The sequence below is a fragment of the Colias philodice genome, chromosome 11 (genome assembly GCF_061535455.1).
Source record: "Colias philodice isolate Cphi_HAF_F1 chromosome 11, ilColPhil1 Martin Lab GWU primary, whole genome shotgun sequence".
Lineage (NCBI taxonomy): Eukaryota > Metazoa > Arthropoda > Insecta > Lepidoptera > Pieridae > Colias > Colias philodice.
In genome coordinates, this window is record NC_143096.1 from 5,314,242 (window position 1) to 5,339,597 (window position 25,356).

The 25,356-nt window shown below is 32.0% G+C and overlaps 2 protein-coding genes across 2 annotated transcripts in view; one reads left to right on the forward strand and one right to left on the reverse strand.

The window, feature by feature from the left end:
- Window positions 1-383: 383 nt before the first annotated feature.
- LOC149484567 (uncharacterized) overlaps window positions 384-25,356 on the reverse strand; it is a 29,469-nt gene continuing 4,496 nt past the window's right edge. Inside the window, exons 2-14 of the mRNA XM_089700721.1 lie at window positions 18,150-18,330; window positions 15,924-15,985; window positions 15,567-15,734; window positions 14,311-15,278; window positions 14,067-14,235; window positions 7,212-8,448; window positions 7,004-7,137; window positions 6,450-6,600; window positions 5,958-6,087; window positions 3,525-3,691; window positions 3,277-3,396; window positions 3,023-3,093; window positions 384-2,813 (exon numbers count right to left, since the gene is read on the reverse strand). Of these exons, the coding sequence (XP_089556847.1) occupies window positions 2,132-2,813; window positions 3,023-3,093; window positions 3,277-3,396; window positions 3,525-3,691; window positions 5,958-6,087; window positions 6,450-6,600; window positions 7,004-7,137; window positions 7,212-8,448; window positions 14,067-14,235; window positions 14,311-15,278; window positions 15,567-15,734; window positions 15,924-15,985; window positions 18,150-18,330 (4,240 nt within the window). The 3' untranslated portion in view covers window positions 384-2,131. The remainder of the gene's footprint in view (window positions 2,814-3,022; window positions 3,094-3,276; window positions 3,397-3,524; window positions 3,692-5,957; window positions 6,088-6,449; window positions 6,601-7,003; window positions 7,138-7,211; window positions 8,449-14,066; window positions 14,236-14,310; window positions 15,279-15,566; window positions 15,735-15,923; window positions 15,986-18,149; window positions 18,331-25,356) is intronic.
- On the forward strand, window positions 20,895-24,883 carry LOC149484568 (uncharacterized). The gene is made up of 4 exons (XM_089700360.1): window positions 20,895-21,285; window positions 23,061-23,236; window positions 23,547-23,713; window positions 24,504-24,883. The coding sequence occupies exons 1-4, from the start codon at window positions 21,117-21,119 to the stop codon at window positions 24,697-24,699; spliced, it is 708 nt and encodes a 235-aa protein (XP_089556486.1). The 5' UTR covers window positions 20,895-21,116; the 3' UTR covers window positions 24,700-24,883.

A 25,356-nucleotide genomic window follows, 5' to 3' on the forward strand; every position in this document is an offset into this window, starting at 1 on the left:
TTCCATACTTATAAAAATAAAACAAATGTCAATTTGGCACAAATAATATATATTTTCTTCATAATTTACAGGATAATTAGACACTCGGACAAATAATATGATATTTACTAAACAAAAACCGGAAACTATTCATCAATTATTAAAACTTGTTCTTTTAAATCTTTCAAATATATAATTAAAATAATTCGTAGATATATTTACATTACTTAACATAGAGATATTTTACTTTATTTTATTACATACATTTAATTCCTAGTAAAATTGGCGTTTCATTAAAACTCAATTATATTTTGTTTCGCCCGATCAATTTATCTTATTCATTAGGAGTCATTATATCTATAATACATTTAAATTATTCAATTATTAAATACACAAAATAATTTTCCGCTAGCTAGCCAAAAGATTAACAGAATAAAACTGGATTACCAGCATGTCGTTACAAAAATTACGCTGCGTTGTAATAAAGTTTATTTCTTTTACAAAACAAATGCAAACTTCGTCTACGTTGGAACAAACAATTCTCTATTTTTGGACTGTTTACTAAAATACAAAATTCATTGTTTTATTACTATAAACTCATAGTTAGGGCTAAAATTTACTCGATTTTGATTAGAATATCTGACAATTAGCTAATTACGATTGTTTTCTATCAATTCCTATTATTTTCTAATTCTAAATATCTAATGTACAATATTTTATAAGAGAAATGCATAAGACATTAATATCACTAGATGAATCACATCGAATAGATCTTTACGAGCCATATAATTTAATAAATAATTTTATTTTGGTCCAAAATTCGAGAATTAACCAACCATAGAAATCCAGAACTGCTCAAATTTATTTTTAACTAAGCAATGTGGAAAAATAATAAAGAGTATTAAATAGTTTTACTCATAAGATTTGAAGATAGCTAGCATAAGACATTGATAACTATAAATGAATATTGCTAGTCTAGGGTGCAATCCTATGTTAAGGTTAACTTATATAACCTACTCCTATAAGGTAATGTGGCAGTATTTTTGACCATTTTTATGATATTTATTATCAATCAAATATTTCATTATATTTATTTCTATGCGAGTACATAATATAGTTTATTACCTCAAATCGGATTAAAAACTCGATTTATTTATCCATAGAACAATATTTAGTGAAGTGAATAATTATAAATAGAAACATCTTGTTCAAAACTCAAAATTGTTTAAATTGCAGAAATTCTATAATTTAAATAAAATACTTGATAAATAAAAAAATGCAGACATTATTATCTCAAATGATGTCAAAAAGCATTATGTGTGCTGTTTGTAAAAGATGGAAATCGGCACTCTACATATATACATAAATTACAAATAATATTTTAGGTGAAAGCGATACACATATGAGAAAATAAACTGACTAAATAAAAGCTTTAAGCACGTATCCTAATACAATGGTGATAAATGCAACAAAATGATTGTTTATTTTTTTTAATTCAAGTAGTTAATATAACACCAACAAATTAAGCATAATACGCATTTTTATCAATGCATAATTTGATAATTATATTTCAATCGTCATATTTCTATGATACCTAATATATTTTAATTCATTTCTGAATAATAAGTCGTTTCGAATAGACACGTTTAATTATCATTTATTTTGCATTACAACATAACTCGGTATAATGCAATCTACACTAATAGTAGGATAAAGCACTTTAAATATGGTCATAGCCAATAACGTACTGAATGCACACTTAAAATTTTAATTAATATATTTTATGCAAAATTTTACACACATACCTAAATATTCATACATCGTTTCTTAAAAACATACTGGACGTAATTATTTTAAAATCATCGCACTTTTATTAAATTATTTGATGCCGATTTACAGTTAAACAAATATTAAATGTAAGGCAGCACCCACAATACAATAACAAGACACTAAAATGAACACCGATCGTTAAACTAACATCAGTTCGATGTATCCGCATCAAACAATTTAAGAAAGGCACAGCTCAACTACTCCGTGCGGTCGCGTAACTACACTCCTTATTATTCACCACGTGACGAGCTGCAACAATAAGGAATACGAAGTGATTTCCAAAAAATTTATTTCCTTTCCGTAACGTGCTATATTAAACCGCTCAGCCCGGATCTTGTTTGGGGTCCAAATTTGCTCTTTTTTCTTGGAGCGCAGCTAATAACGCTTCCTTCACTTCTCGGTCTGAACTTCGCCACAGTCTTAATAATTCCTCTTCAGACAGTATTGACAGTTCGGACTTAGCTCCCGGAGGAGATACACGAGGATAAGGTGGGGCGGGAGGAATGGTTTCAGTTTCCTGAGAAACCATAATTTCTATGCTCGCGCGATGACTTGGAGCGTCTATTGTAAGGTAGTTGTGATTCTTTTCGGAAACATCTTGATAAGACCTAGTGGAAGAACCTTCAGCTCGTCGTACCATTGGAGAGGGCGATCTCAATCTTGTATTAATATCCGGAGGAGAACTGGTTAAAAAACTGACGTCTCGACTCAATCTCCTACCTATATTGAGACTTGTCCTTTCGTATATTGAAGCAGAATCTGAACCGAGAACTGAATCTGTACTGAAACGTCGAACGTTGAGTCCAGCGAGACTAGATCTTTTTCTTCGACTTCTAGGGGACCGAAGTTGTCGGGGTGACCTACTTTGGCGAGGTGATCGGCTAGAAACATCGGGCGAAGGCGATAAGAACTTTGACTCTGTCATTTCTTCGGATACCTCTGAGGTTTCTATTGCGACATTTTCTTTAATCGAATCCAGTGAATGATCTCGACCTTGTTGAACTCTGATAGAAAAAAAAATTCTATCATTTTAATTTAACAATAAATAATTAATTCACGTATCTCATGTTATCAAAATAAATTTAGTTTATACACTTTTTAGCTGCATACCCGGTGAGCAATGCTATCAAATAAAACATTCATCGTGAATTTATTTTCAAATTTAATTTTAAATAAATACTATCACGATGGAAAAGTAAAATGAAAGGCTCACCTTCTGATTTCTTGAATCATTTCAAAAAATTGAGCTTTGCTTTTTCTTCGTCTGCGTTGTTCGTGTTCCTTCTGAAACAAACGGCTTTCCTATTGCAATCTGACTTATAAAATAATACATTTGTTTAAAATAATTACATTCTGCCTTGAGTATTTAATTCTATCACAAAAAATATCTCGAATTTTAAACCAGATCCCTATACTATCGTGTAATAATTGGACGATAAAGATTAAGAAATAAAATTATACCATTACCCTTTTGACGCTCTTTTGGAATAGCGAGGTAAAATGCCCTTGACGGATGGTGTTTACAAGCTCTCGAGCTGCATGATGCGGAGACACCAACTCGACACAATTTATGAACCGGTACAATTTCTGAAACAAAATGCACCCATTTAAAATGTAAACAAGTTATTTCTAACACAGCATACGAATTCAGAAAGTCGCAGTTGTGAGCAATTTGCATTTATATTTGAAAACATATCCCATAAAACCGCACTAACCTGACTAAAAAACATTATGTTCCTACTTCTCCATATTGTTCCTTTCGGTTGGTGGCGTAATATCGGCAATGTATATTTATAAAAAAGGTGCTCCAATATCAATATTAAACATCCTACGACCATTCCCACTCCCAAAAGTATAAATACGCCAGCAACCGCGGCCACCCCTGAAAATAATAATGTCTCTTAGTTCAAAAAGTTTCAATTCATTTTTCCCTCCCTTAACATTTCCGTTCAATCAAACCTGTTCTGGTAATAAATTTACTACGAACAAACTGGTTTAGTGTGGTTAATGATCTATGAAGTCCACAGCCTTAGTTGTTAGAAATTTATGGCACGTCCGATCGAGCGGTTGCCAAATTGACTGGTGATAATGAAATGGCTTAGCAGAATTGGTTACAAGGACAATTATATGAGCTGTAATTAAGACGTTTCACTAATGAAATAATATTGCTTAGAAAAGCAAGCATTCAAAACAAAATTGTTAATTACTTAATTGGGCTGCGAAACGAATGGAAAATAAATTTTAAAAGTTATTCATAAAGGAATGCCAGCGTAGGTGTATAACAAGGGTAATGTGATAAAGTTTTCGCAGTTCTAGTAAGGTAGATTAATGTCTTCTACACAGTAACGAGGGAAGATGATAAACCGCAGTAAAATTTTCCAACTCCAGTACCAAAGGTACCATGTGACCCAGTTCAGTCATTGACTATAATACACTACACAAGAGGGAGGCACGTAATAATCTTGATTGAGATTATTATCGTGTTCGCTGTAATATTATTATATATCAAGTCTCTACATCTTAGAGGAGCTTATTTAAATGCACTTGAAATATAAATCATACATATGTGAAACTAATCCTAAACAACGTTAATGTTAAGCTACTCAACTAAATTTGAACCCTGAAGCTTTGTAGCTGCCCCGGGCGATATGGGACATAGGGATAAAGTACAAATTTGACCCACCTCAAAACAATATCGTTGAGCAACACATTAAATCAAATACATAACAAATATTAGTTTAAACGAAGTTAATGCTGCTTATTTGAACTACTTAATATCGAAACAATGCTAAAATCTTTGTTTATGTATCTAATTATGCATGACATTTACCTCTTTGATTATTTTCTAGCAAGTATATTTGTATGATTGCAGTGTTTCGCTTTTTAAATTCGTTAAATAGCTGCTTTTAATTAATAATGATTTACTCAATATTTCTTGATCTTATAGGAATTTATTTAACGATTAAAGATTAATAATAGTTTTAACTTTATTTATTAAAACAGTTTTAAAATACATTCCTGTCTAATAAATTACAACTAAAAATTTAGATCAAGTTATAGGTTTCAACAATAAATATTCAATGAAAATCGCAGTCGTATCATTTTTACTGTTTATAGAAATAATGATGTTAACAATTATTCATATTATCATAAACGAAGGTAATGCATACCACTCAATTCTCGAGTTGAGAGCCCATTTCAAGAGAAGTGAATCGTTAAAAGAAATATATAATCTACTGCTTGGCAATCCACGATAAGTTATTCTGCTCCACTTGATACTTTATTTGCATTAAGAATATTTTATACTTTATATCGAATTATTAAAGTTTCATGAATAATCATTGAATTTAAAATTTTGTACTCTCGAATAAAAACCGTGTCATTAAAAAGGAAATGGCTTTATTCTGTTGGATGAAAATAAATGTTTCAACGAACGAGTTGTACAAGTCCTTTCATGCACGGATCTCGGATTTGCGACACACAAAATAATGTAAGCGCAATGTCGCCGAATTTCAACTTGTTTCACTTTTAATTTTCTTTGCGTCTATTCTTCGGATTATCCTGAGTGAGAGGTAAATACACTTTACGTGCCATCTCATTTTTTCAGCGATAAATTCCATGTTTAATCTTTTAGGTTGACTCGTGGTAATATCGCCCCCTCGCGTGCCGAGGGGTTGGATTAACGTAAGGGTGGTGATAAATCCTAATGAAATTTCCGCCAAAGAAACAGATGTAGACGTCGTTGAAATATATCAACGATGTTCTATTTAAATGCATAGAGTGTGACTTTCCGTTCGGCATAAACAAATACATGATTCCATTACATGATTTATTCAAAATTATAGCATTTTCGGGTTACATAAGTAATTCTTTCTTGTCAAATGTAGACATTACATCCAATATATATCTAATTATAATGTCCACATAATAAGAACCAATGATTAGAAAATTTTAAATTTTAAAGATGAAATCAGAATTCTTCTAATAATTAATAACATAAAATGCATAAAACGCACTCTATAAGACATTCTGCATTACCTCGATCTAGATACATTTAAATGATATAGTAATTATAAAATATTGATCACGAAATTTCATTTACGACTAGAAATTATTAATCATATTTGTAAACTTAGTTGTAATCTTACCCAGAGGTTTCGGTTGAATGCCATAATCCGGACTAAGCTTGAAACACGGTAATGCTCCATACCACTTTTCTGTCAATATGTCCATGTAACCATTCGATGAATATTTAGCAATCACAGCTGAAACACTGTCCTAAAAATATACAACGTTAATACTGAAGTAAATCATTATTTAAGGTGAAAAAAATTGGTCCTACAAATATAGCCTCCCATCTGGCATCTTAAGTTGAGCACATTTCTTACAAGATACGAATGCTTATGAGAGTTTAATATCTGTGGGCTGGAAAAGTTATTTTGTGGATAAGATAAAATGATGTATAATCTTGCGAATGTAAGCTATATGACATCGACTATCGATCACACCATTAGCAGCCTTGCGTCATCAATCTTTCCTTGCTAAAATCCGAAGTCGTTCCCCTGTCACTCAATCGGCCTATTTACGTACTTCGTCAAAATATGCCTCACTTAATACTAGTCCGTAAAAGTATTTTATACCTTTAATGGAAAGCCCTTAGCCATGCCGATAGCATAAGTGTCGTCGGTGAGGGAATGCTCTCCGACCCGCTGTAGTTTACATCCGTGATCTGTTGCACGGTAATAATCTAGCACAGGTGTATCAGCTATCAAAAGGTCCAATGTTCCATTTCTGTACAATGGAAAATAATGTTATTTGTTTGCAATTTAATTGTAAATCTTCTAAGAAGTGAGGTATGAAAGTGTTTTAACGTGGGTGTGAAAGTTGACTGCATTTTCCACCTACGTACAAAATGAAAATTAATCGTATATTTGATATTTTTGGTTTTATGGCATTCAAATGCATACATATAAATTTATAAAGAATAGAAAAAAATCCGGGGCGAATGCCTGACCAACTCGGCCTGGTGGCCAGCTCAGGTGTGTCCCTTAGACACATAAAACTGAAAGAATAGAATAAATTCGATCGCTCTAGCGGATCACGAGTGGCTGAGTTGGTTAGGCATCCGCCCTAAGAATTTTTTCTATTCTTTATAAATTTATATGAAACGTATACTTATCTCACAAATATTTACCTAAGTCTTTCTATACCCTCTTCAATGTCTTGAATACCGTATCGTCGCATTTGTTGAGCCAATTGAGGATTATTTCTCTGTACATAGTATTCGGCTGCAGATGATCTTGGAGTACCCACTTTTAATGTTAACCACTAGAAAATAATAAATATATATGACAAACTGCAAAAAATAGTCTTAGTGATATGTCATATGTAAAATCACTTACGTTACTTCGTCCTTGAAATTCATCGACAGCATTGTGAAAAAATAATCCGGCTATAAGAGCAGCTATGTTAGCTGTATAGCTGGCTACGAAAATTACAGAAAATCCGCCCCAAACGTTTATAAGAAATTTATTAGGCCAACTTTTCGGCGCCTTAAATGCAACTAAATGACCACAAAGTAACCCCCACATGACCCATAAAGCACTCGATATACTAAAGTTTTTAGATCTTTGACGTCCCCATGGATTCAGGCCAAATGGTGAGAGCCATTCGTATATAGCTACGGCAATGGCAGTTATATTTAGCGATGTGAAAATTGCAACCCATAGCTCTGGTGAAAAAGGCAAAAGGAATGCGAGTAACGGTATATCAGGCCTCTGGTTGGGTGCAGCTAAAATTGATATCCCGCTAAAAAAATATGGCTGACTGAAGTCTACAACTTCTGCTCTTGCTGATGAAACGCTCAGGGCGGCAAATGACATATGTGCAGCACCAGAAACCAAATCCCCAATTATACCATCCCATTTTTGTCGATCTTCGTCAATATTTTCTTCTGACACATATTGTAAATTGCCTTTATGCAATGTCTCGTAACCTCTACGATACTGCGAACGATAATTTTCTTCATTGGACATATATTCATTGACTGTATTATAATTTTCATATATCTTTTGAAATGGCTTCATATGCTTTCTCGATCCGTACAACCCATCCTCAACTATGTATAAATGGAAATCAAATTCAAGTTCTTGTGCGATATTTTCTAAAAGATCCATTGCAAGGCCGTAACAACAATGCGTTGCCATTTTTGAATCTGTATCTGGTTTTGGAGTAGGCATAAAGAAATCTTCTCTCATAGGTTCACTTTCTCTACCCGGAACAAATGCAAGAGTAAGGTTATCTCTATCGGATGTCTGCGGTCGATGACAAGGTAAGCCTCTGAGACATTGACCATCTTCATCAAGCTCGCCTTCCATAACAAATGGTGGAGCTAGGGCTGTTACGACACGAAATATAGTACGAGCGCCTGTAGATTGTCCATGTGCTACCAATCGACCGCCAGGCCAAATAATCGTATGCAACTTAACTGTCCGACCAATGATATGCCCAACCTGTCTCCACTTATTACCTCCTACTGGATTCGGTACCAAATTAAGAAAAGCAAACTGTGCCATTAATGATCTTTCTGGGTATTCTGATCCCCCATCTAAAACTGCAGCAGTATTTCTCCTCATTTCTCTGAAAAGAAAACACACATGAATTGAATTGAATAAAATTGCAATGCTATTCGTACGCTACAGTAAGTCAATAAAGACGTGCGCTATAAACTTTGATTGCAAAGTACATTTTCACTTACAAATAAGATTCCATGTCAAGTCTTATCACAGATAAACTTTTACGCCAACATTACCAGGAGTGTAGCGCGAAGTTGAAAAGTTAGGAATGAATGGGTTAAACTAACAGGGGCAGTTGTTGAGGTAACTTAGCTTTTACAGTGGGTTAAAAGATACGTCTGTAATTCCTCGAATACTTTTAAAGTAAGACCATTAAGTACCCTCTACATAAATCTTAAGTTATCTTCATATGGAGGTTATTTATCGCATATTCGATTTGGTTAGAAAATATTTTGCAAATTTATCATCATACAAGATAATACGCACGGTGTTTCGAACGGTGGTTTGTATCTGACATATTCAAGCAGCTTTTGTCTGTAACCGAAAGGGGAACAATGTGTGACGGCTATGAATTCAAACTTTTACGCTAACCTAGATTTTGAGGGGTTAATTATTCATTTTGACTTCGACGTTACTCAGGACAAAAGGTCAAAATTTTCTTTAATCTTCTATTCTTTTTCTTCGGCTTTATTTTTCGTACCTTTAAAATTAAAAGCGTTATAGTAAAGGATGGAAAATGTATTTTAAGTTACTTAACTTCAGTAAGAATACTGTCGATACTTTCAATTTAAACCCAAGCAAAGGCGATCCAATATATTACGAAATAAAAAGTGCCTAATCTGTTTTACAAAGCATTCCCGAGCTGACCTGTAAAGGCGGCCTAATTCCATAATAAACTGAAAAACTATTGGCGTCAAGTCATGTCGATGGTCCGTAGTCATTGTGTCGAGTCAGCGGGCACAGCCTGGCTGTCGGCCAAAATTAGCTTCCGTTACAACCATCGTTTTATTGTAATACAGTAGCAAACTACTTTTTATACAATCGTTCATCATTAGTTATTATTCATAGTTTATTAATTAAATAGTTATTATTTTCACTAGAATTGCATTCCTGCGTGTTTGTGGTCTAGGTACCTACTAACTATAAACAGAGGACATTTTAAAATATGTTGAATATACGTGAGATTTATCTTGGACATTACTTAACAAACATAATATTGCCTAATTATAACCGAAGGGGATTTTCGATCGATACTATGATCGATACTAAAAACCTTTTTACTCGAAAATAATTAATCTATGTTTAAAATGATGGCTATTTTGAATAATTTAAGGTGAGTAATTAGGGAGAAAGGCAAAAAGTTGATAAGTTATTCATGGACTAATTATACGTTTTTCTTATCTCAGAGTAATATTTAATATTATAAGGAAAAATAATGTCATTTTTAAGTAAATTAATTTTTTTTATAATAATGATGCAACAGTATAAACGAGTGCCTTATCACGGAGAAATTCAAGAGAAATGAGTAGACGCAAATGCTATAACAATATTATCAAAGGCATTATGTTACAGAGGTCCGCTGGTCGAAGTCCAATATAAATACATTAAGAATAATTTATATTCCACTAGCGGTCCGCCCCGGCTTCGCCCGTGGTACCTACATGTTTAAACTATCCTATCTCTCAAGTTGGATCGAACTGCACATGGTGTGCGAATTTTATTATAATCGGTTAAGTGGTTTAGGATTCCATTGAGGACAAACATTGTGACACGAGATTTATATACATTAAGATTATTATGAGCTTTCAGCGAAAGCTATTTATTACATCTAGATAAAACAAACATAAAAATTCAAAACTTTTCACTAAATAGCTGTTTTCAAACAGATTATTGGCAAAAGAATTTATCAAGCCACCGAAGTTTCGAAGTGAAGCAATCTAACTGCCAACTAGTACAGAAGATGCAATTAATACATGTCGCCAAGATAGGAAATCAGTTTCGAAGCGATAAACTTTTATTTCTCTTTTGACGAACGTGCTTATCATTAATTCACTTTTAGTTTTATTTATTGGCTGTATACGATCCAAATAGATTTAAAAAAATCCGTTAAAGTACAAAGTCAAATTCGTTTATTATTTAAAAGAAATGTACAAAATGGACTACTGTTTTACTTTTAGTGGTATTTCTGTATTGCCCCAAAAGAAACATCATAAAACTTTTAAAGAGGTATTGAAGCTGCCTCGCCTTTGTTAAAAGAGTAAACAGAAATAACGCTCTTTATAAGTCAGTCCGCCGTTCTTAAAAAGAAATAATTGCGTTTTACGATATCCCGCAAAAGAAATATAACAAATCATTTATGTTTAAACAAGTTATTCGTTATTTGTGAATTAACTACAATGAAGAAATATAAATAGAGTCGTGTGTTTTCTGCAATTTTAACATCTTTAAGTAGAAAATGTTTCCTCAATAAAAAAAAATTAAAGTAAACAAAATGATGAGTCTGCATTAAGAAGAACAATTTCCAGTTGGCAAATAATAAAAATGGCGTATTTTAATTAATCTTTCTGATCTTTATATTATGTATCTACAATGATAAATCTTTTAAATGCCAACATTTTAGCACTAGGAACAAAAATAAAGCATTAATTTCTTAACACACACTACATAAGCAACATGGCAAAATCCCACGTTTCTTGTTTGATATTCAAGTATTTCGCTATTCATTCAAAATTCATAAATCAACATCATATGTGCGAGTAATTATATACAGCTGAAACCACAAACCTCTATTGTGCGTTAGTAAATAGGTAACGGAGCAAAAGTTTCATGCAATACAAGCAACCCTTTTTACATATTTTATAGGCCGTGAAACGGAGGCATAAATAATGTAATAATGAACGTGACATACGTGGGATATAAATTACATATTTTTATACGAATCTTGAAAAATAGGTGTGAAATGTATTTAGAATTATTTTGCGCTACCTTATATTATATTATTGCATGTGATTTTTAGTACTGCTATAAATTTATGCAGTTTTGAATTATCAATAGGATATCTTTAGCCAAGTTAGTTTTAATCCATACTATAATATTATAAAAGCGAAAGTAACTCTGTCTGTCTGTCTGTTACTCAATCACGCCTAAACTACTGAACCAATTTGCTTGAAATTTGGTATGGAGATATTTTGATATCCGAGAAAGGTCATAGGCTACTTTTTATTACGAAATATGTACCACGGGCGAAGCCGGGGCGGACTACTAGTGATAAATGAAGTAACATTATGAATTGTATTGCTATTACATATTTTCATATCTGTATTTCGACAATGGAGTGAATATAAATATAAATTACACACAGGTTCTAACATACCATTTTAACTTTTTATAAATAGCAACTAGAATTAACAGAGATTATTCTATGTTAGAACTTAGAAATACGTTAGCAAAATTACAGGCAATATTTCGTTGTAAATGAACTGACCCACGTTGTAAATTGAGAAAACATTCCCAGTTCGTGTCACATGTATGTAAATGGAACCAGGCTCGCCACTTATGGAATTTGTTTTTGCCAGCCTTGTCTAGTTTATTGTTTTTTGGAAACACGTGTCTTTAAATCGAGCTAACCTTTATTCTGAAACTGGAATAAAAACTCAAATTGTGCAGTGTTCCGTTTCGAATTTTTAACGTAGCGTAATAAATCTGTACAAATATATAAAATAGCATTGAAATGTAAAACATACTCAAAAAAATGTTGTGTGGTTTTATGAAACCATGGTAAAAGTGAAACTTTCCGAACACTGCTTTATACCTACTCGGTAGCCGACCGTCACGCGACATGCGCTACACAGACCAAAAAGTTTGAGACGATGTAATAAAAGTTTCACTTTAAAAAGCAGTTTAATAAATATTAAACTGTGTTTTTGTTTTATTTTCAAAGCTAAGCATAAGTGGCAGATAAACTAACAAATAAAAAACAACTTAAAGAGTTTTCGCAATATAAAATATCTAAAACAAGTTTCAAGATTCTACTTATCTCATTGTAAGTAGTAAATAAGGAAAATTTAAATTTTTCTTGATGATAATAGATATCCATTATGAAATATATATAGGTACTGAACATAAAAACTCACCGATTCGGAAAGCAGTATTTTCTTCTCCATAGATACTGCTTTCCGAATCGATGGTAAAAGTTAAAAATATGTTATGACGATTTAAAAGTGCTTCTAGAAGAAGTCTAGTTGAATAAATAAATGTTTAAGTTTGAGTTTAAAAACCAATAAAGTTTCTATTATAAAATTAATTAAACGTTTCACATTATACTCCATATAAATCTATTTCCAGATACAAAATAATCAAATTAGACGCTCACGCTATCACAGTACATTATTATTTATAAACATATTCACGTGGAACTCAATTTCACTTTGTTACGTTCCACGAATACAGACTATCGAGAATTTAATAGGATAGGATTAAATAAATCGAAAACAACTCGTGTGTATAAAAAAATGAGTTAATGAAGATTCAGTAGGTACATTATTGTATAGTTATTGTGTAGTTATATCGAAAGGAAAGTCCTGAAAACAAGGTTTTATTGCGTAATGCAAGGCTCTGATATAAACCGGCCATCCTTCGACTAGAGATGGAGGGACATAAAAGTAATCTTGTGTCGTTCACGGACCAGCTAGTCAATTTGCTTTTACGATGATGCTCTACGCTTGTTTCCATTCTATTTTCTACACTATACATTGGGAGTTAGCGGTGAGAATTGAGTGGTGATTAAAAGATGCCCTTGATTTTTTGTAACAGAATTATGTACGAAACAGGAAAATAAGACTTGATAATGGAGGAGTAAAGAAAATAGCATTGTGACTTTCAAAATTAATTGCATTCTCTCGTAAACGTATAAAAAAATTATCACGTCTAAACACGATGGTATCTAGATATATATTTTTTTACGTAATTTTATCTAAATTATAACAAAAAAGAAAATAACAAGATAATTCCTAATATTCTAAAGATATTTTCTGGTTTATTTTGCTAGAAACACATAATTTTTTTCTTTTTTTGATATTGTTAATATAGTTGTGAAATATAAGTTGCTAACCAAATTCCGCTATTTTTTCGAAATTTTTACAAAAACAAAACAAAGAACTGTATTTTTAATAATTTTAAATAGTTACGAAACACCTATACATAAAATCGTCAGAAAAACCGTTCAATCTTATTTAATTAAATGTCAAGTAATATAACGAAAAGAGGATCAAAGCCCGAAAAAAGTTTCTCATTATTGTCATAATAAGAAGCCGCAAAGCAAAATGATCCATCAAGCGCAACGTAATCAGTCAGGATGGTCCTTAATTTAAGGCTCATAAGAAAAAATCTCTAGATTATCACGATGGATAACTATTTTTCTTTACGATAACGTAAACATTTTTTGTTTTCAATTAAGCGATGATAAACTTTAATACATATAAACCTAATACGTTTTATTGAATTTATTTTATTTGATTTATTCAATTATTCCCAGGTTGTGCTCTAAATGTTCGAATATTTCTAATATTACGTGCGTTTTGGGAATTAAATTTTTTGTGTCATGCTGTTATTTATGTTTTGTTTTTCACATAGAAAACACACATAGAAAAAAGTTTAAATAAACATTAACAAACATGTACATACCTTACAAATTCCAATGAAAAATCGGTAGCTACATCACTAGTTTCTTCCCAGCAAGAAGCAGTTGCGTCGCTTAGGAATTGAGCTTGGGCGGACCACGCGTCGCAAGCATACAGCACTCTCCTTAGAGCTCCTATTATCAGTCTAACTGCATTGTGTATGAATACTTCATCTATTAAAATTAAAAATCGTTTAGTATCTAAAACATATAATAAAGAGAATATCAAAATGACATTGAAATTCTTACCTATTTTCATAGGTTCTGGATGTAAAGCTAAGAGTCCTATTGGTAAACTGTTTAATGTCTCCGTCACATTGTCTTTAACATCAATAATTGGTTCGTCCATTATAGGATCCTCAACTAAAGGATCGTTTCTCTTTTTAGCCGTATTCCTAATATTAGTCGAAGTATGCACCGTGGGATTCATCAAGAAATCACTAATATCACTTGAAAAAGATAATCTACTTATAAGATCTCCACTACTTCTCTCCTCGCTTCGTTTCAAAACATCATTACTTTCATACATATCACGTACACTTATACTATTTACATATTTATTAAATGATTCATTTTTTAACTTACTAGAACTAGTTTGCCTACTTTTATTTCTGCCGAGGGAAGATTTGCTTTCCTTCTCGACAGAATTGCTTTCAATTTTAGAAGTTTCAACGCCTTTATTATTTACATTATAATTCCTTATACTCTCAGAACTAATATTGCTACTACTTTCATATGATTGACTAAAATTTACATACAACGATTTATTATTAATGTGCGTTTCTGTCTTATTAATATTCCTTATAATACGACGAATGAAGGAGTTACTAGATTTATTCATTACAAAATAACCAGCATCCTTGATGAGCGTTTCGCGGGAAACCTTTTTCATTAACGTATTGACAATTCTTGTTTCCTTCACTGTGTTATTATTGTCAATATAATCTTTTTTAATGCGTTCGAAGCGATCAAAACCAATCGTCTCGTCTTCAAATTTTTCAGCATCTGAATAGTTTTCTGAGCGCTGAGCATATTGCGTTCTATTATAACTATCGTGAAAAACATTAAATTCTCTAGAAGCATCAATCCAAAGCCAAAAAAAATGTCCATCAAGCATGTTGAGACGCTTAGCTTCATTTGTTATCAGCTTGGCATATTTCACATCGCATATCATAACGACAACACCTCGAGTCAACCTTGATATATCAGCCAACCGCCTGCATAAATAAAAAGTGTAATTTATCACCACGTAGTACCTTTTATTGTATTTTATTTTCATGATTTGATGAAAATCACCGCGTATTCACGATTTTTCATGGCTGCATAAAGTTGTCGCAAAATTTGTAAGTTTCTTTAAACAACTTCACACTCTAACTTGCCACGAAAATAAATTTATGGAAATTTGCTTTCAAACTGCTGTACAGAATTTTAAGCTTTTGCCACGGCTGCATTATTAGACTAAGAATTTCATGTATTGTGTTTAAATTTTTTACTTATAAGCGTACCTGAAAACAGCACGACGTGAACGACTTGAAGGAAGCGGAAGCCATTTAGGATTAAGCGGTTGAGCGTTGAGTATCGAAGATAGATCTTTCCTTAGGGACAAAGTTAAGTAAATATCCTCCTCGGTAAGTAACGTGAAGGCATGCCAATGCGTGTGTAGGAGAGTGGCCCTGTGGGGAATAAACTTTTTGAGTTTGGCATATAAAACACACATTACGATTTATCAAAAAATATGGAACACGTATATTTATTACGGGAAAATATTATAGGTACTTACAAAACATTTTTAATCAATTTTAGTTCTAGAGTTATTCTGAGCGATTCATATAAAAGAAATAACAATATAATATAAAAAGTACCTGAGTGCATGTAATGTTTCCCTTATTGTTATTTCGAGACGAATTTCCAAAGTCAGCATATCCTAAAACAAGTTGTAGCGATTATTGTAACAATTATGACGTGACACGCCTCTGGTGAAAAATGTTATTAATTCACGTCACACTGTAATCGTAGCTAAAGCACGTTATGAATGACTGTCATTTTTTGTTAAAATTCACAATTTTTTCCCTGAGAACACGTTTTTATATAGAACAAAGTTTTATAATGGAGCTAATTATTGAACTAGACGATTAAATATTGTTTCCAAATAATTTAGTTTAATGATTGTGTATTTAATATATATTTATCTTAACTCGAATTTAACTAACCAAATTACCTAGGTTTGTAGAGAAACTGTAATTACATTCAATGTCTTTTAAATTATAGTGATACAAATAACATTTTCAAGTAAATTGAACCAAATGTGGTTACTAATAGATTCTGTAAAACACAACCACACATCACACATGTCATTGGCGTAACCACAACGTCATGTTGTTCAATTGGCCAAATTACGAACGACGTATTTTCGCCGCATAGTATTAAACCTCATTTTCTTTAGTATACGGAAGTTTGGAAATGTTTCTGTACCATTGGGAGACATGTGAAGTGAGAGAAGAATGTATACGTAATATAATATATAAAGTCGAGAGACTCGTTGCAATTAAATAAATTGTCTCTTGTATGTGTGTATTATTAAAAAATATCTGAATCGTAAATCTAGATTAATCTATCAAAATCAAGGGTTTAGATTTTAGACGTTTTTAAATACAGACGTAGACTTAATATCTAATGAATTAGTGTCGATCTTGTCGACTTCTTTAATACCATACAGTATCTTAACGCATACAATTAAAAAGCAATAAACGATTAAAACTAGAGTAACATTATAAACTATAATGTTGTTACTCAAAACTACTAAATAGAATGTATCAATTTATAAACATAACAAAATACAAGGATTCCTCTCGAATGCAGACTGAATTTTTAAGGTTTCGAACAAATAACTTTCATACAAAGGAGCTAGCTCTAACAGGAAGCCTTTAAACTTATTGCAACATGTTACCAATTTAGTATATTTAAATTAAATTCTGTAAACAAGTGGGTATACATAATATTTGCGCTAATTGAAATATTAAAACTGCGCAACGTGACCAAAAAGACCCGAATAAATTAGATATTATTTTTTATCTCCTACTATTTACCTTCGTACAAACTTGTAACGGCATTACCATTTTTATTCTCGTAGTAACATTCATATTACGCGGTATTACGAGCCAGATACGAGTACATAATATCACTGCAAATGACGAATAAAAAGCATATCACGTTTTATGTGAAAGATATCCACGTCGGAATATACTATCAAGCATTGTTGATATTGAAGCCACATTTAAATTATTGTCTCTTGTGTGTACAAAAATAACGTAAAATACAATATTTTTCAACAATGGTTTTTACTTTTTATTACTGAAATAAATTTACATTTCATTTTTCTGAATGAAATAACAACGGCTTTACATAAAGAGTTTCACACTGTTTTCCTGAAGATAATAGGCAAAACCTTCTCGCTTTGTTTACCACAAATCACAATCTAATGAAAGCGAGAAAGTACTCCGCCCCCGCAGAAGACCGGCGTCAATTGAGTTTTAAAGGAATAATTACGTTTTGTCTGGTCAATGGAAACGGGGTTCAAATGCTATTCCCTTCCTTGTCGTTTCCTGCAATTCCTTTTTTCCTTCGATACGACAAATTGCCGACGTTTATTCCCTACCCTTATGTAACATGCTTGTTTACGCTCCCACCCTTGATATAAAACGTAAAAGAATTTTTATGTCTGTATAGAGATAATCTCCTTTTATATCTGGTAACAGAGAAATATTCCTGTGTTAGTTAAGTATGCTTGTGCATTTTTTATACGAATCAAATCTCGTGGTAGTAAATGATCACCAAAATTTACGACAATTCAGTCGTAATTTACTGAAGAGAAACAGAACAATCTTACTTATAATGATAATATCTATTATTATCAGTGTTTTTAAAGATTGAAGAATGGATGGACATTTGTTATTCTTTCACACAAGAACAGTTGATGAGATTTGTATGAACTTTGTATCAAACATAGATTAAGTCTCGACACCACATGAGTAAAGCCGCGGGCTCTAGAACTTTCTGGAAACTTTCTATGATAGGAAGATTCTACTCACATTAGCAATGGTATAGGGTAGATGCAGATGGGTGGGTGATGCTCGTATGGTGGGGACGCCAGCGTGCGTGGCAGCAGAGACCAGGGCCGTGGCGGCAGCGCCTCCGCTGCAGACAAGCAGCGCGGCCACCCGCCTCCCCTCGAACGCCGAGCACGCTTGCTCCAATACTCGCGAACTGAATCTGTTGACAAAAACCAGTAATGAAACGTTCAGTTGGAGACATGGAGTAATGCAGAGAAAAACACTTCCTTGCCCGTTTCTTCATGTCTTGGAAGCAAATTAAAAATACATCCAACTGAAATATCATAATCTTTAAGAACAGTTTACATTATGCTGTATAGTTACAGATATATAATATAGGCAAAATATTACCGACAAACAGATTTTTTCACTTTAACATTCCAATTACGTCTTATTAATTATTTATCTTTCAGCCTTAGGGTATAAAAATAGGAGAACGTTAAGTGCAAGCAAACGATACCGCGAATAAGAATGTAGATAATAAAAGAAATAAAATACACAGACTAGGTATATGATATTGCAAACCATCCATAGATTACGAATCTTGTATTCCAATTTATTAACTGTGCAATCAAAGCTTAGGGGAATAAAGCTTCTCTTTGAACATGCATCATATAATAATTGATGCGCTCTTTTGAATGTACATTGTACACAAAGGTTTACAATAGTCAAACAGTTTTATTATGAGTATAAATTGTATTTATTTTATCCTACAAGCTGATTATTAAATAATAAACTCGATTTCATTTTATTTTCTATAACTGTGACAATTCTAAGAATACCCTGGAACTTCAAGTCCGTTCAAACATTTAGAAATTGTGGCGGAATAAAGAAATTCACATTTTTATAAAAATGAACTTTGAAAACATTTTAATCTGCCTTTGGACAGTCGTGTATTAGTTAACGTCGTTAGTCGTGTATAACTAATTCTAAAGAAATATCGTTTTCTTTCTCAATTTAAATTTAATATTAATGCTCGACATGAAATATTGCAAAGATATTTTATAATTTCGTCAAGAATTATACAATGTTTACAAAATATGTAACTGTCTGGATGAAGTCAATGCAGCAAGAAATCCTCTAGAATTATTAACTAGACGTAGTTCGGCGCCATTGCCCCCTTTTTGTTGTTTTTCTCTCCAAAAAAATCCTTCTCTGTGCCTTAAAAAAAATTAAAAAATAAATACCCGAAATATAATTACTGGTGATTATTAATTGTCTTTTGTTTTTCGTAGATTGTAAATTGTAATTCACGTAAACATTAAATACGTTACTTGTACTTACATCTGTATATTACTTATTTATTACAATTACTAGGAGTTATTGAATTTCAAACCTACCACAATGCTTTGAATACAGATCTATTGGTATATAACAGATATTATAATTTTAAACGTACTGGCATTGTTATTGTTCACAATTAAAACTTTAGGGAGCCAAATACCTTAGGGAGCAATTAGTAATCATATCTCGATTGGAGGCAAGGACAAATAATTATTAGAAACTAAATATAATATAAATATTAAGTCACTTTTACCGAAGTTTCAATAAAGGCCTATCTAAAAATAAAAATTTTTCATTTACAAAAATTCTCCCAAAAATAAAGGAATTTAACATGTGTCATAAAACTTAAATATGCCATGCCCCACTTAGGTTACATAATACCCGTGCCTCGTTAAGCATACAATTACGCTTGTTTGTGTATCACTTCTATCTGTATAAGAAAGAAAATAATATATAAAATTATATCACGAATTTAACGCTTAAAACAATTCAAGAATCCCTAAATCCCTCAGAAATCCTAAATACTACACACACAAGCAAAGTGTAATTACAGAACATTTTCAATCGCTTTAGAAATATAAACCAATGAAAAGCTCTTCTAAATCAACAAACGAGTTTTTTCCCGTTATTAATCATGAAATTATCCCGTTTATTTATTTGTTATTATGATGATAGTACCTTTGCATCCAATAACACCGCAAACGTATCGCGGGATCATTAACAAATATTATATTACCACACATCGATCGCATTGCTTTGCCTACAGATACAGCATGATTAATTCAAATATTAATTAATTTGCCTTTAATGTTAGCTGATGTCTTCCATTCATTGTTCTCAATGGTTCTAATTAATTAAATTTACAAGTGATGTCAAACTATACTAGTGTAATAAAATTCGACGTAATATGTGTATATGTAATACGAGTATGGGAGCACAATACACTTCATTAAAACGCTGATATTGTTTATACGCTGCAGAAATAGGCTTTAATATTTAACTAAGCTTTGGGAGTAATTCAAGCGAATTGTTATTATTTAAACAATCTTAAACATATCAAATTATTTCCTATTTCACGAAATTCTATTTATATTTATGGTAATTTCCAAACAAACACAAAATGTATTTCGGTTGCTGTGAAACTCTAGGAAATGTTAGCATAATATGGGAATAAATGTTTAAATCCTTCGAATTTAAAATCGAGGCGAAACAATATACGAGAGGACGACTCCATCAGTGAGCTAAATTAGAGTTTAGTGTGTGTTTCCTGCAGTTAAAAACGTAGTTTGATTAACAGAGATGAAAAAAAAAACCGACGTTCGTAAATGACGTGCAGTAGCAGTTAATTAAATTGGAATACGTAGCATTTCGAATTGTGGTGCAATAAAACTTTATATTAATATAGTCGGTAGTTATAATACGATAGAAGCTTCACTAAAGGTAAATATGATTGTCCACTCTTAATATGCAATCCACAAAAAACTAAAAAGAACATCCTGTACAAGAAACATTATGTATCTATTCAGTCGTATCTAACTTGTAATAGATTCCAAGCCGTTGTAAGGAACCACATTACGAATACAATTCAGTATCAATCCGTACTGCTGGCGTTTTAGAAGTCTTTTCAAATTCAAGCGCTGAAGAATTATTGAGCGACATACAATGTCTCCGCGAGAATATCCCAAGATTTGGGGGAAATTCGAGCGTAATGTTGAAGGGAAGGGCACATTATCCTTTGTAATAGAGGATGTCCCTGAAGCTATGTGGGATTCGGCAGTGGAATTTATGCTCGGTAATTACGTAGAAGAGGACGTCTGGTGGTCGACAGCTGGTAAGAGCAGATTGCATTTTCAATTTGCATTTTTTGACATTAAGCCGTTATTGCTCAATAGCTAAATCCAATTCTGTCCATTGTTAATAAGATAAACAGAAAGGAATTTCATAACCATTGTTGTATTTTTGTACTTCCTAATTACATGTTAATGAAGTTCGTACATAATTCTTAATGTGAAAACTATTTTTTTAATTATGAATTCTATATTAATACCATTCAGTTGAATCTAAAAAATAAATACCTAGTAAGAAAATTAATATTGTGAAGAAATATGTATTACAGAGGTAAACTCTACTAATCTTAACAAATGTTAGGCTTTGCAATTAATTAAGCCTTTAATCTGGCAAGGAATTAACGCAACTAAATGCGCAAGTCATTAAACATATTCAGCAGAGCAGTGCACACAATTATACGAGTTATACGTGGAAAAGTCACAGGCATGTAGTTTCATACAAAACTTTATTTCAAACGAAATGGGTTCATTTAACACTTTTAATTACTATATTTCCATGTAAAGACAAACAGCGCACAAAAACAGATGCAAAAATTTTTCGCATTTGTGTCTTTCCATGTTATATTTTTAATATACGCGCATTTATAAACAATATTATAATATCACAAGTGTACTTTATTTATTAAAATTGTATACAATACAATAATAATATATTGTTTTATTAACCTTTTTACCTTTTAGTGCACTCTCTTTTAAACCGGTGAAAACATTTTTCAGAATCGGTTTCCCAATTCAGAAATATGGTCACAATTAGGCATACTTTTTCATAATGAGTATACCAACATATTTTGTATTGAAATTGAATTTATATTTTGTATTGTTTAAATTGTTTCTATAAATTAAATACGATAATGTTAATGTTATTACAACATAATCTAATGAAAATTATACTACTTATTCATAATCTAAACTGAACGTAGTTTAATGATTTATTGGGTCCCCAAAGTCAAAACTATATGCAAATACGTTTAGTCCAATATCTACCCTAACGAATTGTATTTATCTTTCCCTTGTATTTAATGTTATGCTATTGTTCAGTATTATCACTATGGACAATTATTCTAGTTGGAAAATAGAGTTTGAATTTAGTGAACTAATTACAATTGGTCCATAAATAAACAGTACAATCTGTAAAGTATTGACGCTATTAAATAAAGTTATCGAATAATAGATATGTTGTAAATTTGCTAAAATCTAGGTCATGGGTTGGGATAAGTAGAAAGCTTTCCTAACAGAGATATTCTTTGAATATCGATGTCGTACCGAAACCACGCGTAATGCTATCATTCTATAAGAGATGCAAGTAAGGGGTACGTTGCAAACAAAGGTATATTTCCAAACTTAAGGCAGCTTTAAGGTTGTAGATAAGAAATAGCACGTATAAAGTGAAGATATAAAAACATTTATTGAGTTTCAAACTATTATTGTACATAATGCCGAAAATAATCTAGTAGGTAACACCGACTAGTATGTAGCTATATATCTAAAGTTTAATTTTCTTCTCAATTACATCTAATTCCTATTGTATATATATATTAGTTGAACAAAAACCACACTTTTTATGACCGTTGTTCGAGTATTTTGTAAATACAATACTAAATCAAAGAACTTACTTCTCAGCTTACTCGAATACTCCGAGGAAATCTACATCGGAACGATATTTAATGTTAAAATCGATTTTAACAAATTGATTTATGAAGCTCCATTATTTTAGACTTTTGGCGGGAAGATGATTAATTAACGTCTCTGAAATTGATAGGTACTGCGCAAGACCAAGATGCTATACAGGAATACCGAGTGCTTTGGTCGTCTATCATTCGACAGAAAATGTCTCTGGCCTGTTTTCTGCTTGGAGAAGATGGTACAGAGAGGAAATTGGTGGGAGTCAATATGTGTATGCTGCAAGAAAAGAATCATTTCGTCGAACATAACCCCGTAAGTTGTAATTTTGTACTAACAATAATTAAATCACGTCCCTTGACAATTATGAACAAGGCTAGGCACTTTCTCCATATTAAAATTATATTACATACACATAAAATATATTTACATGGTTTCATAGTAACGAAACATAGTAACGAAACATACTTTTAATGTTTTTATTATGAAAAACCAATTCCGTTCTAAAATCGCAGAAAATTTGAGATCTATACCTATTATAGATATAGATCTCAAATTGTCAGCGCGTTCTTGAACTTAAATTCGAGAACGCGCTACCAAACACCTATTTCCTTTTTTTTAACAGCCTAAGACGAAAGCAGGCTTGCTATCTCTTCGAATGTTCGCTGAAGCAATGAAAGTGACAGCGGTGTACGATAAATACGACACGGCGTCCTATCTCATGGGAGCGGGCCTCTCCGTGGCTCCGGAGTTCAGGAGACTCGGTATATCTGTTGAGCTGCTCAAGTGCAGGTAGGTATTTACTATTGAAACCTAAAATATTCCGATGCTCTATATAGAGTTTACGTATACAGTCGTTGAGCTATTTCTAAATGTATTTTTAAGCGAAACATTTTTATTTTAAACCAAATAAAAATATTTGGTTTAAAAATATTTTAGTAAAATTGTAGCTCTTTTATCAAGCATGTTTTTTAATAGCCTAATTTTCTATTACATACATTTTTGATGATAATAAATGCAAATGCAAAAAAGTAGAAAATATTTTGATAATTATGTGAATAGATTTTGATTAAGTATAAAAGAAAAAAAATAATGAATCTAATAAAACTTTTTATATTTGTGGCTAGATTGCAGTAATTAAGATAAGTAGCATGCTTTGTTATTTAGATTTCTATGAGCATATACCTACTTTACACTTATTCAAACTACAAATAACATCTGAAAGGTCTTTAATTAAGAAAAATTTATAACCAATAATATACCAATATACTTTTACGACTATAAGAATAATTACGATAGGTCCACAGTCCACTTCGGATGCCCAATAAGTCTTCGGCTATTAAAATAATGTTATTTGTAGGAAAATAATGAATCCTATTTTCTCGTCGATAGTAGGATCCCATTTCCCTTAAACGTGTGGAAAGGCTATGCAGTTTTATAATGAATTTTCCTTCTTAATATACCTATAATTAAATAATTTGAATTTTTAATGAAATAATTAAAGTCATATTTCTGCTAATAATTATTAAATTATGCCCCTTTAACCCACATTTTATAATAAAAACTGTATATTTAATTCCAGAATGCTGCTAGCTAAAGAGCTTGGTCAACACGTAACTGGTGGTATATTTACAAGCACCGCCGCCCAACGAGCAGCGGAAAAGGCGGGAATGGAATGCCTGTACCAAGTACCATATAAAGAATTCGGAGAGCAATGCGAAATCGATTTCAACACTGACACCGAGTCCTTAAAGATTTTCGGTAAGAGAATCGAATAGAATTACAATAGCACTATAAAACGAGTCCGGGAAAAATCTTTAATATTAAAACGCTCTTCCTTTTAGTATTCTCTCTCTTTACGACATCATATTACAGGATTGTAAAACCACTTCAAGTTTAATGTTCGCCCTATTTCGAACACATTTTGTATTTCTTTTGCGTCGCTTGAGTATCGTAATAAACACTTTATAAACGAAATATATGTTTCATTTCAAATTACCTACCCATTCGGTTTATGTTTGTTGTATCATTTTGCTTTATTTGAGCATTTAAATAATCATTTTACCTAATCTTTATTCATAATGAATTATTGATTGAATAACCCACTTAGACAAGATACCGAGATTACTTGTATAATTAATATGCCACGATAATTATAACGAATCTTTTGAGAACGTGATGTACATACAGATGCCGTGAGATATTTGCGTTTAATTACCTACAGTAGCTTTAAGCTCCGGCCTCGTTTGTCAAAAGGTTGTGGAATAGCCTATAATTTCTAACTGTTGACGACCCGTAGTTTTGTTCGTATCACTCCATGAATTCTGACTGCCAACTTAAATTGAGCGTCATAATGTTTTGAATAATATTCTCGTTACGTGTAAGTGCAGCTGTCGGATAAAATGTTTTATTCCAGTTTAGCTGAACCTTCCAGC